This window comes from Mirounga leonina, unplaced genomic scaffold, assembly GCF_011800145.1.
Source record: "Mirounga leonina isolate KUSES-001 unplaced genomic scaffold, KU_Mleo_1.0 Mir_115, whole genome shotgun sequence".
Taxonomy (NCBI): Eukaryota; Metazoa; Chordata; class Mammalia; order Carnivora; family Phocidae; genus Mirounga; species Mirounga leonina.
Window position 1 is genome coordinate 66,728,003 of NW_023270268.1, and position 13,307 is coordinate 66,741,309.

The window sequence follows — 13,307 nt, forward strand, 5'->3', positions numbered from 1 at the left end:
GAATTTTTGACTGGAGTTCTGTGTAGAGGAAATTTTTGATGACCAATCTGTAGCTTATTGACAGCGGGGATTTTTTTTCCCATGGTGTACGTTTAAAATCTCTACTTTTTCCTTCCAGGTTTATCTTCTCCTAGTATATATCATCACTTCAGTAAGATAATAGAGTGATATTTTTCAAGTCATAATTCTGTGTGTTATTATTCATAAAAATAATTTTAATTATAGTGTGAGAAAAATGATAAGCCAGGAGGGGAATTAATGGAAATCTTTCATATTACCCATTCCACATATGAGGGACTTTTCTGTTATTATAGTGGGATATTCACCTCAAAGTTAGATGTAACCTTCTAAATACAAAGAGCCTCTTTCAACATTAAGATGAGAAATATTTCTATTAAATTCCTGTCAGGATTATAAAGTACTCTATGGCCATTTGAAACACATTTTGGAGAGGGAACTATCAGCTGACTTAAATGATTGCTCACGGACAAGTTTAGAATCGAAAACTTAGAAACGGAAGTCCTTAGACATTGTATATATGATGAATTCAAGACTGCAAAAGACGTGAAAAACTTTCCCAGAGTCACTTCCCATTTAGAGGCAGAGTAAGGACCAGATATTGGTCTTTGGACTCAAGGCCAGAGTCCCTTTCTTGTGTCAGTGTTTCCATGTCAAAAATAGAAGATTCACAAGAAACCAAGAAGATCTGGAAACACTGCATATGTGATAGCTCATTTAATCTAACATCCATATCAGGATAGCGAGGGTTAATTATTTTCTACTTTTATTATCAGAAACATCTAAAAAACTACGTAAACCCAGACATAAAGCGTTGGTTTTCTGCCTGCTCGTCTAATCAGCCTCGTAAAATAATGTGTTCTCATTACAATCTGGTATGAAGAATTTTATTGTAAATTCATGGTTGCATACTTTCACAACAACCAAAAAACAAACAAAAACCCATCACACAGTTTATTTGCTATCTTTTGAAAAATGCAAACTACACTTTTTCTAAAATGAGAAACTTTGCAAATCATTCTGATGTTCATACCCTTCAAGTTTGAGATGGGAGGCTTCTCAGGGGAATGCCTCTGAAGAGGATTGCTTTGCTTATATTACATGTGATGTGCAGATGGCCAATTATTCCAGTTATGAATCTAGACTACTCTCCTTGAAGTAAAGAACAAACTAGATATTTTATCTGTCTCTTAGTTTGCTTTTCTTCTGATATAGTTTATGGTTTATTTCCAAATGTTCATGTTCTTGGAATGCTTTAGGGAATAAAATAGTCTTAGAGTAGACAAATGGTAAATACAAAAAAAAATAGAAATATCTAGACTTTCGGGGAATGCGAAATCAGTTCTCATATAAACAATTATTCCTCTGAAATAGAATTAAGAAAATATTTGTCAATATCTGAATATGACCACTGCCATTGTTCATCTAAATTTTTACTTAAAAATGACAAATTTATAAATACAAATTCAGTGGGATAAAGCCCTATGCCAAAGGAAGTCCGGTTTCTTGAGTAGAAAGGATCAGACTACAAAAATGCTTTGGAGAGCATGTTGTTAATGATGGCCACCATCTACCTGAAACATATGAATGGACTTGGAAGTAATTTATCAGTGTGTTGTAAAGTCACAAAAAACCATGTAAGGTATTTATAAAAATATATTCTCATAATTCTCTAAATAATAATACATTCAATTTTGCAGGACACACCAGATTTCAACTAACAAATTAATTAAATATTATGCTTATGTCCTGTACACTGGCCAAAATGAAGCATATCACCTCACTTAACTGCATATTAATCAAAACTTTTTAGTACAATAGTAAAAACTCTTCCTTAATTGAATGTTTGTTGCATAGCCACAAATATGCAGATGATCCAAGCATATTTGTTTGAGGTGAGAAAATGATGGTAATTTATATTTTAATGTCCTTTGTTCCAAATAATTTCACTTTACCAATACAAATCTTGAATTTCTTTTTTTTTTATTTTTTTAAAGATTTTATTTATTTATTTGAGACAGAGAGAATGAGATACAGAGAGCATGAGAGGGAGGAGGGTCAGAGGGAGAAGCAGACTCCCTGCCGAGCAGGGAGCCCGATGCAGGACTCGATCCCGGGACTCCAGGATCATGACCTGAGCCGAAGGCAGTCACTTAACCAACTGAGCCACCCAGGCGCCCAAATCTTGAATTTCTATATCTAAACAGTAAAGAAAAATGTCTTTAGTAATGGGAAAAGTTGTCTAGCTCCTTCATATTCATTATCAATACCTTTGAATAAGCTAACTGGAAAAAGAGAGTCCAAATTAAATTAACAAAACTAATATAAATATTAACAATATTAACAGATTTTTCTTGTATACTATTTTTAAGTAAAATTGTACTCTACATAAGCTGTATGCTCCTTTAATTTTAGATTATACAGACACTTTGCTTTATAAATGAGTGTGTTACTTCCTATTCCCTTTGTGACTTTTTACAACACATGAGTTAAGCATGAAAATATTGTAATAATTACTATGGAATATGGCAAGATGCTTAGCTTAAGAGAGGACCAATGAAATGAGGAGATGAGACCATCTGTGTCTTCAGTTTTAGGATTTTGTGATTGCAAATTTTATATCATGAGTCATGGGTTTTAGGTTTATGATTAGACAGAACAAAGTTATTCACTTGAACATTGGTCTGATCATTCATCCAAATGATGCTGCTTTTTACTGTGTAGTGGGCTAAGCCATGGGAATATAGCAGTGAATCAGTCCCCAAGAAGCTTACACTCTGGTCAGTGAGCAGAAAATAAAAAGGAAATTAGAAAAAAGCAGTGTTTACTAAATGTCGAAACAAGGATTTATATGGGGGCATATGCAAGAACTAAGCTTCCCAGAGTAAGTGACATAAGAGCTGGGTGCCTGGCATTGGCCAGCTTTTTTTTTTTTTTAGTGCGGGAGCTGGGGGAGGGGAGTGGGAGGAGGGGAGAGAGAGAATATTAAGCAGGCTCCAAGCCCAGTGCAGAGCCTGATTTGGGGCTTGATCTCACAACCCTGAGATCATGACGGGAGCCAAAATCAAGAATCAGGCCCTTAACCTGCGCCACCCAGGTGCCCCAACATCGGCCAGTTTTTAGACCTACAATTTATATTAGTTTGAGGGCAGGCAGGAAATATGATGTAAATTAAAGAAATAATAATTCATTTTAGTTACAAAGATAATCAATAAAAACATCCTATATGGCAAAAATAAATACATGTGTGTGTGTGTGTGTATACACACACAGAGACACAGAGAACACAGATGAGCTCCAAGAAGACTGCATAGCACAAAGCATTTTTAAGTGTTAATGATTTCATTTTTAATAATAACCTGAACAACACAGTACTGAATTTGACTAGCTTGAGGGAGGATGGTGCTATTCATAACCAGCAGGTTATGAAATGCTGAAATTATAAAGGATCAGCTGTATCTACAAGGACATCAAAATGACTAGCCAATTTAGCGCACTGGTCATTTCTGGAAAATAACTGTAAATTCAGTGAGCTAAAATAGAAATGAAAAAAACATTTGCGCCAGTTATTTAATGGTCTGATTTCTGTCAAAGTGGCAGTTCTCTGGAGAAAGTCAAATCAGGTATTCTGGGATAACATCACTGATAGCAACTTGTTCATTTGCTATTTGTGTCTTTTTATAAAAGTGCAGCACAAAATGTCTTTTTAAAAATCTCTGCTTTTTAAGCTCTCTGATTGCTTGGTTCGCTGGCAAGTGGGAAGTATTTATATTTTAGGTTTGTCAGTCTTCTACTATAATGAATTATAATACTTGAAAACCAAGGGGAAAAAAAAGTCAAATCGGTTAGCTATTGTAATATTTATTCATGGCTGAAATAAAGTGTTGTAAATGTAATTCTGATCTCGAGTCACCAAATTTATCTTTGGGGAAAGAACGAAAACAAAAAGAAGTGTTCTGAGTCCAATTTCAACTTGTTATTTAGCGATAGCATATGAGCGGCCTTGTTTCCTATTTTGAAAGAGCCTCAGAAAAACTGCTGATTTTGGGTTTATTGATACAGTTAAAGGCTGTGTCATCTTTAATTTGGGGGAAGGTGAGCAAACACAGGCTATTATTTTTTATCTTCTTCATCCTGCTTTTTATATCTTCTTTGCTGTGAAAATTATGTAAATTGTGCTGTGGAAAAATATACAATGATTTAGGCCAGTGCTTATCTAATGTGCGTGTGAATCACCTGGGGATCTCGTTAAACTACCGATTCAGATTCAGAAGGTCTGGGGTGGAGTTTCAGATTCTGCATTGCTAATGAGTTCCTAAATTATGCCCCTGCTGCTTGTCCAAGGACTACACACATTGAATAAAAAGAGTCTATAAGATCTATGCTTATATCATGTAGCAGGATCTTAGGTTTACACACACAGACGCTGAGGGTTGAGTTACAGTCCTCAGCTTGGAAACTGTACTATCCTCTCCAATGGCAGCACATTATCATCACTAATCCATACAAGGCTCCTCTTGCTTTATTTACCAGCATCATTATTATTATTATTATTATTTTACCTTATTTTACGTCTTGGTGCATTAATCTGATGATCCCAGTGTCTAAGATTTCTGGTTTCTGAAGGCTTATTTATTTATTTATTTATTTTAATATTCTTCGGGTAATCAGTGCTTGCTATATACACTTCTTCAGTTGAGTTTAAAAGAATTCCATCTTGCCATACAAAAAGAGTAGCTGGCAGATAACAGAGTGTTCATGTTTTCTGTATACATCTAACCAGATAGGATTGAAGTGGGCATCAACAACTTGAAAAAGCATAATGCAAAGCCTGCTAAATATGTACAATTAGAAAACCTTTTTCACTTATTTTTGACCTCATTTCTTCTGAGTTTCATCCACTGTGGTTCAGGCTGTCAGCCTCTAAGGTAATGCACTTTTTATTTCACGAAGTCAGAATAATGAAGGCCATTCAGTGTCACCTTGGTTATTCAGGTATAGTAGATGGGATGACAACACTGGCATAGTGAAATTGTCTATACATTACATTTCACAGAGTCAGTGATAAAGTCAGACTTGGAACTCTATGTCCTTTTTCCTCTTTCTACTACATGCATGTGGCCTTGTGTCAGGGATTGGATTATTGATGGCATGGATTGATTTGGATCTTTATCTGGATTGCAAGGAGTGCATAAGGTGGAGAGAGAACTACCTATCTAGTAAAAAAAAAAGTTAGTGTCAGTCTTTACTGAGCATAAACAATGAACCGGGCATGATATCTATGCTATAATCTAAAAGTTGGAGTCCTGGAGCTGGGTGGCTCAATCGGTTAAGCGTCTCCCTTTGATTCAGGTCATGATCCTGGGGTCCTGGGATCCAGCCCCACATCTGGCTCCCTGCTCAGGGAGGGAGCCTCTGCCCCTCCCCCCTCTGCCCCTCCCCCCCTCCTGTGCTCTCCCTCTCCCTCTCTCTCTCAAACTAATTAAATCTTTAAAAAAATAAAAATAAAAGCTGGAGTGCTAGGAGGTAATGTCAACATCTTTTCTGTATGGTGCCCTTTCCATCAGGCACACAATCTGGCTGATTTTCAACACATACCTTTAGTTCATAAATGTGTTTTAAAATATAAATGAATAAAAATGGTATATTATTTGGTTTTAGCCAAAGCCTCTTAATAATGTAAGAAAATAAAATTCTCAGCTCTTCAATAAACAAGTAAAAAAAATAACATTTGTCCATAATTTAATCTTAGTATACTATAAAGTCCTGCTTTTACTATCTGCTCTCAGAAGTGAACTGTTTGTCAAACTTCCATTAAGCTGAAGGTGAAAAATTAATGAACCACTTCAGATATTTCAAAACTAATGCAAGTCTATTAGTCATGCAGAAAAAAAAAAAAATCAAAGATTTAAATACGTTCAATTAGGGTTTAGGTTTCACTCATATTTAACTCTTAAATATATTGCTTCATATGCCTGATAGAGCACTATAGAGAAAAAGGAAATGCAGGTATTGATTTTTTCATTAACAGATAAATACATATCAGATTATTTTATTTATAGAGATAGTCTTTTAAAAAAAATTTTATTGTTATGTTAATCACCATACATTACATCATTAGTTTTTGATGTAGTGTTCCATGATAGCGGGAGGGGAAGAATGAGGGGGGGGAAATAGTTTTTTTTTTTACATGTAAAAGGTAAGTTTACAGCAAGGTTAACCAGTGAGTTGATGGGGATAGATGGGTTTTGAAAGTCTATGTAATATGTCTACTGTGGGAGGCAGTTAGCTGGAGAAAAAGCACAAATGTATAGCAGGCATAGGATTAATAAAATTATAATTTATTCTTTAGTTGTACCCTTGTTCCATCTTCAAGGCATTCAGAAAACCAGTGAGATAGTGTCATTGAAACTATTTTTCAAAGAATTGCTGATCCTGTTGTGTTCCTGGCCTTGTGTTAGGCATTGTGTGTTATGCAGTAATGAAGAAGACTTCAAGGAATTTAAGAGTTTAAAGAGGAGAAACAAAGTGATAAAGTGATAAGTATGAAATGTAATGATAATGTTAATTAGAAATGACAAAGACTACAATGAAGTGCAGAAATATCACATAGAGAGATGAGGGCAACAGAGAAAGCTTCCTGTAGAAAGTGACTTTTGAGTTGGGTTTTAGAGAAAGTGTAACGTTCGGATAGTGTGATGCGTGAGAATAGCCAGTAAAGTGCAAGGAACGGCTGCAGCAACAACCTGGAGGGCGTACAGCGCAGAATACATGGGTGGACAGCTTAACGGTTAGCCTAAAATGTGTGGAGACGAACGATCGGAAATAACGTTCAAAATAGAAGGTCTGAGATTGTGAAGAGCCTTGAATGGCAAACCAAAGAGTTTGGCATTCGATCTGGGGAGGGGTGAGATCATGTAGCATTTTAAAAAGTTTCATTTTGTGTTGGTAATGTGTCAGCACCTAACGTCCATGAAAAGACCAAAATAACAGATCGCACATTTCTCATAAATACTGTTTCACTGTCCCATGTACACTAGAAACCCTGAAGGTAATGGGCGACGGAGGAAATCCATTCTGGGGAACCAGAGTAAGAGGGCTATATCGGGGCTTCCCAGCGGATGTGCTGAGGGGCACCATCTATGCCTTGAGATATTAACCGCTATGGCCCCGGGTGCGACCTAGAGCACAGGGACTCAGGGCTGGTCACTTGAGGCTGACAGCAGCTTCCTTCAGGTGTGAACATTCCCTTCAGGTTGTCTCAGTGCACTGAATGGCTTCGTGTGCTGTATGAGCCCTGCAGGGCCTGGCTCACGGCCATGCAGTATGCACAGTGGCACTGGCCCCCACTCAGAAGGGCCCACACTTGATTTAATGCTCTGCTGTTACCGTCTTGAGATTCTTCATGCTTTTTGAACAGGGAGTCCCACATTGTCATTTTGCTCTGGGCCCTGCAAATTATACGGCCACTCTTGGTCCTATGACATGAAAATTGCTAGGAAGCAATGAACTACCCTGTGGTCAAAATGCACCGTCATATATCCATATAAAAGGGGTTCCCGGATTATGTAACCAGCACTGTGTTTACATCACAAACCTGATCCTGAGCTCGAATCTTTATTATTTTTACTTCAAAGTTAGGACTGCTATGGCTGCCATAGGCCTAAGCTAAATATCATTTTTTTTTTTTTTTTTTTTAGCCTTGTGGTTTTCAAGATGATAAATTAAGGAAACACTTCTGTAACATATTTTCTCATTTATAATCTGCCTCCTGGAGCCTGGATACCAGTATGGTTGAGCTCTGCACCCCCTGCAGTCCTATCAAATTAAATTCTGAGAAAACCTTTGGCAATCATTTTCCCTAATAAAAGTTCTGAAAAATAAAGCTCTGTGTTCACAGACATTTTGGCTGCTAGAGAGAGTCATTCCACTGTGTATTTCCTCTCTGAGTCAGTATAAATATATCAACCGAAAACATTTTTTAGTTCTTAAGCACAGTTTAGTTTATTCTCTCCATCCTCTTTACTCTGAGTACTTGTGGATTTTTCTTTTACTTCTGTCAGATAGTTTTCTCTCCTTATTTTTATTTTTCTCAAAGTTATAGATAAATATATTCAAATAATTCTACAAAGTTAGTTTACAAAAATCTCATCTTCTCCCCTCCTTCCCTATGTTTTCTCTTTCCTTTCTCACCCAAAGCAAACACTCACTTTCTTTCAGTAGTTTTAGTTGTTCCCTACATTTTATATTTACCTCTCTGTCTCTCAAAACATATTTATCAGTGAATTCATTTTTTCAGTTTTATTCATTACCAGTATGGAAGATAAAGATTTAGTTTGCTTTCACAAGTCTCCATAGGCCATCACCCCTGACTTTTGCCCTTTTCTTTTTTTTTTTCCCAAGAGTATCATTTTGTGTGTGTGTTAGTCATTATTTATATAATTTTGACTATGTAAATATTATTACATTGTATGATGATTACATTTCTTTCTTGAACAACTTTTTGCTCCCTCTGAAGCTAAAGGTTGTCTGATGGTTAGATTTCTTATTTTTCTATGTATCTGGAAGCTCTTCACATGCTAACTCTCTGAGTTCTACTGTAAATATTCTCTCAATACATTAGCACACATCTGGTTTTTCAATTCTCCTTTGTCTTCCTGGAGACCTCCTTCCCTGAGCCTCCTGACCCCCTTACTCTTCTCCTCATAAGCTCTGATGCATGTGTGCCTTCTAGGATTGTCCTTAGCTGAGGGTGCCTACTTAAGAATGGCAAAATTGAGTTGATTTAAAATTCTGTATAAGGATGGGGTTTATTGACTGATGGACTTTAACATAGGATGTCTCTGGTGAGGTGTTTTATTGGTGGACTTCCAGATTTTCAGTATTTTTATATAGTCTCCATTGACCTGGTTATTTGCTACAAGTGAATTTCCTATTGCCCTACCTGGAAGGAAGGATTCTGGGCACCAAGACAGTAAAACATTTGAGAAGTCTCTGCAATTATAAGACCATCCCATTTTAAATATGAGATACCGCCCCCCTTAACTGTGTCTGGTGTCTTCCTCCCTGTTCAGCATCCCCTTTCACTTTTCTGAGGGAGTGGGGGGAGGAATCGGCACTCTTTTGATTGAAGGCATGAATGACCACTTCAGGAGGAGAGATACCTTCACAATTAGAATTTCATCAAATTCTCCTGTTTCCCCCCTCCTTTATTCATATGGTTTTTTTTAAAGGTTTTATTTATTCATTTGAGACAGAGAGAGAGAGAGATCATGAGCAGGGGGTAGTGGGAGAGGGAAAAGCAGACTCCCCGCTGAGCAGGGAGCCCAATGTGGGACTTGATCCCAGGACCCTGGGATCATGACCTAAGCTGAAGGCAGCCACTTGACTGACTGAGCCACCCAGGCGCCCTCCTTTACCCATGTTTTAATAGGTAGGCGCTGTGGCCAATTCTTAGGCCTTTCTGGGTTCTGTGGTACAAACTGCATTGCTTCTCAGCTTACCCTCTGCTGGCTTAGGTTTTGGTCTCCTTGGGTCTGTTACATCAGTTGATACTTACGCATCTGCTTTCTAGCTTTTAAAATCTTATTGCTACTGTCCCTTCTCTTTGGTCAGCCCCTGTGGATTTATGCTTTTTTATTCCTTTATCGTCATTTCAGTGGAGTTCTATGGGAGAATGGAGGTAGATGCATGTGTATAATCTGCCATTATTAACTAGGATACATAATAGTATTTGGACTGAAGTACCTCAAATCATCTTTAATAAGTAGAGTATAACTAAGGTATAAACAAATGAACTAAGATAAACATATGGTTCATATTTTAAATACTCATTACAAAAAATGTCTCCAAGTGTTTTTAATTTTTGTTTGCTAAGGATTCTGTTCCCTTCTCTTTCTGATCCAGATGGAAGCTTTAGGCAAAACCGATCAAACCTCACGTCTCTGCTAGTTCAGCCCATCTCGGCATCTCTCGCTGAGAAACTGATCTCTTCACCAAACAGCAGAACCAAAAATGGTGTCTGTAGCCCTCTAGAACTTCCAGATAATGGTAAAGTATTTCATGTCTTTCTGTGTATTGTGTAGTTTTTGTAAGGACCATGATCATTTGTAATCTCTTAAATTGACGTTTTGAATTATTCCTTAAAAAAAAAAAAGTGTATTTTTTGATGAGGTGAGCATTTATTTCTCTCCTGTGGCTCTTTAAGGGACATTTCTGGAAAGTAATTTTGATAAAGACTGAGAGTTGATCAAACTGAGAGATCAAAAAAAAGAGGGGGGAAGCAAAAAGCATTTTAAACTGCAACAAAGAAAAGCAGCTTTACAAATAAAGCATTTTGTACATTCACGAAAATCTGCTTAACATAACTTCCTCGTTTCAGCTTCAGCAGTCTTGTGGGCTGCCAAGATTCAGTGAATAGCAGTCAGCTATCTGGGGTATGAAGTCTTTTAGTAGAAAGCATTAAAGCCTAATTCCTGCGATTGACTTAAAAAATCCCTGTGTCTTTACGCATCATCGCCTGAGAGATGCTTCTTGCACCTCAGTGCAGTTTGTCAGGCCTTGTTGGAACACACTGTATAAAACTGAAGTAGTTAAGCTACCTGTGGTGGGGTGCGAGCCGCGGGCTGCATATTATTTCTGCCTCCAGCCTCAGCATTAGAGTTCTAAAGAAGAGACTCTCTTTACATATTGTTAAATTTGTATCTAGTCATTGTAAAATTCAACGTGAGGACTTGTTTCTGTGTCCAGACCTGGGGGCTCAACGACCCATGTTTTATCTCATCTGCTTTTCTCTTGACAACAAAAGCATTAAAAAAAAAAAAAAATGTTTTGAAGACACCTAAAAAGAAACCCCAAACCTGAATACATACAGGATTGCCCTCTGTTAGAGACACGCATACACTTTTCAAAGCCCCGTCATTTGAGTGCCTCCTAAACTGATTATTGATTGAGCGGGTAGGAAATATAGAAAACACTGATAAGTCTAGGTCCTCAAAGCAGGAAGGAAGAAGTCTTTGAGGATCTTTTTGTTTTGTTTTGTTTTGTTTTTTCATTTTTTATTGTCTTTTATTCTGAGCCCTACAAATTGATTGTGGGCTCTATTTGTTAAAATATGTAAAAACAGTATGATAATACTTTAGTTCTAAGGAAAACACTGTTAAAAAAGCAACAGGATAGGTCTGCTTTTGTAAGGAATTATGCCATATCAAGTTTTCCTCATGGATATAGTAGCTATTATTGTTTTTAGAAAAATTTGTAGATGTAGATATTTCATGTTATAATGAAATAAGGGGTACTCCTTTCATCATCTTTTTAAGTACATTTAGATTTACCAAATAGTGATGGAGCAGTCTGAGTGAGTTGTAAGTTGTTAAATTTAAACTAGTCTTAAATGTAGGGTAACAAGCTTCTACCCACAGTGTTTTGGATAATAATACTTATGATACAGCCACGATAATTAATTAACTTTTATGTTTTCTCATAAACACATGAACACATTATTTGCTCATTGTGATATATATCAGGCTGGGACATGGAAAGGATACAGAATGAAGTGCTATATTTTGGGGCAATAAGAGCAATGCTTATAGTTTATAGAATAAAAAATTAATTTGAAGCATATTACAATTATATCTGATTGTGGAATTTTCTTTGACTTGAGCCTCAGTATAGGAAAATCTTCACAGAGAAGTTAGGCAGGAGTACATTAAAAATGCATGTACAGGGACGCCTGGGTGGCTCAGTCATTAAGCGTCTGCCTTCGGCTCAGGTCATGATCCCAGGTCCTGGGATCGAGCCCCGCGTCGGGCTCCCTGCTCCGCGGGAAGCCTGCTTCTCCCTCTCCCACTCCCCCTGCTTGTGTTCCCTCTCTCGCTGTGTCTCTCTCTGTCAAATAAATAAATAAAATCTTTAAAAAAAAAATGCATGTACAAATCAACTAATTATTTATTGTACCCATTTAATCCTTTGTATATAACAAATCCAAATTCTCCACAATCCAGACAAGAGCATAGTGGAATTCGCCTATCATATTTGCTTTCTTAGCATCCATTTGCCCCTCCCCCTCTTTGAACTGTTGCCAACATTTTCCAGCAATATAGTATGAATATGTTTGGCCACACCCCAAGCTCCAGAAATAGATCCTTCTTAGCTCAAGTCTATTGGCATATCACATCAACCATATTATAATGGTTGCTTGAAGGATGATCTTGGCCAAACAGGACCACAACTCAGTTTCTGGAATTTATTTGAGCAATGACTCACTTTAACACTATAGCTGAACAAAAAAAGACTGTAGCCCCGGGACCTCTTGGTAACTTTTTTGGGACCTTGAGAGTATAGCCCACCTGAAAATGGACCAACACAAGGAAGGTACAAGTGAATAATGGGTGGGGGTGGGAAAGAGAGAGAAAATCTTCTCCACATCATTTGAGCCCTAAAGCTTTATCTGAAGCCAAATCTACTGAACTGGCCATGTATATGAGTCAACACCCCCCCCCCTTTTTTTCAGTCAATCTATGTTGGGCCTAACTGAAACAGACCATAAAACTTAAACTAAACAAAGGTATTTAATATCTGCATTCATGAAAGAGGTTCAGCAAAATGAAGTGGAGAGCAGGGTATTTATATGGAAAGTCCTGAGACAACTAAGAATTGTTTGAGGAATAGAAAAATAAGCAGGAAAAAAAGGTCTTGCAATATATATACAGATGGGTTGATTAGATAATTGCATATTGACTGTATTTTATTTTCTACGGTCTTGTCTTACTTTTTATAGGCCTTACCTGTTGATCTAATATGTTATCAGTCTTTGTCCTTAAGAATCAACCAAAGCATGGGAACTTGAATTTTCGGTTATCAGTCTGAGTTTGTGGTTAAAAACCATGAATATAGTGGAAAAAGGAGAGGAGGAAGTTTAAAATCCATTAACTTAATTTAAGGCAAAAAATATAAATGAATCAAGTTAAAAGAAACATTTTAATATGTTTGATGAATCACTTTTGATGAATAGAAAAATGGCTATTTCTGTGTTACATAAAAATGTTGTCAGTGATGACAAGTTTTTACATAAGTAAATTTGGATCATCTCTTCAAATGGAGAAATACATATATATATAATATATGTTATATATATTATATATATATAATTTCCCTTTTCACAATTTTATATATTCTTTGATAAAAATTACTTTAATTAGAATAATACAGTGAGGTCAGTTATAGCTTTACATATTTCATATGTATTTTGAAGATTTATATTTCTAATTTGTTAACAGCTACTTATAAGT

At 36.7% G+C, this 13,307-nt stretch overlaps 1 protein-coding gene across 1 annotated transcript in view; it reads left to right on the forward strand.

Annotated features, from left to right (window-relative positions):
* Window positions 1-13,307, forward strand: part of NAALADL2 (N-acetylated alpha-linked acidic dipeptidase like 2) — a gene marked incomplete at its 5' end in the record, with an annotated part of 857,615 nt that overhangs the window by 502,636 nt on the left and 341,672 nt on the right. The window contains one exon of the mRNA XM_034988848.1: window positions 9,925-10,068. Coding sequence (XP_034844739.1) covers window positions 9,925-10,068 — 144 coding nt within the window. The remainder of the gene's footprint in view (window positions 1-9,924; window positions 10,069-13,307) is intronic.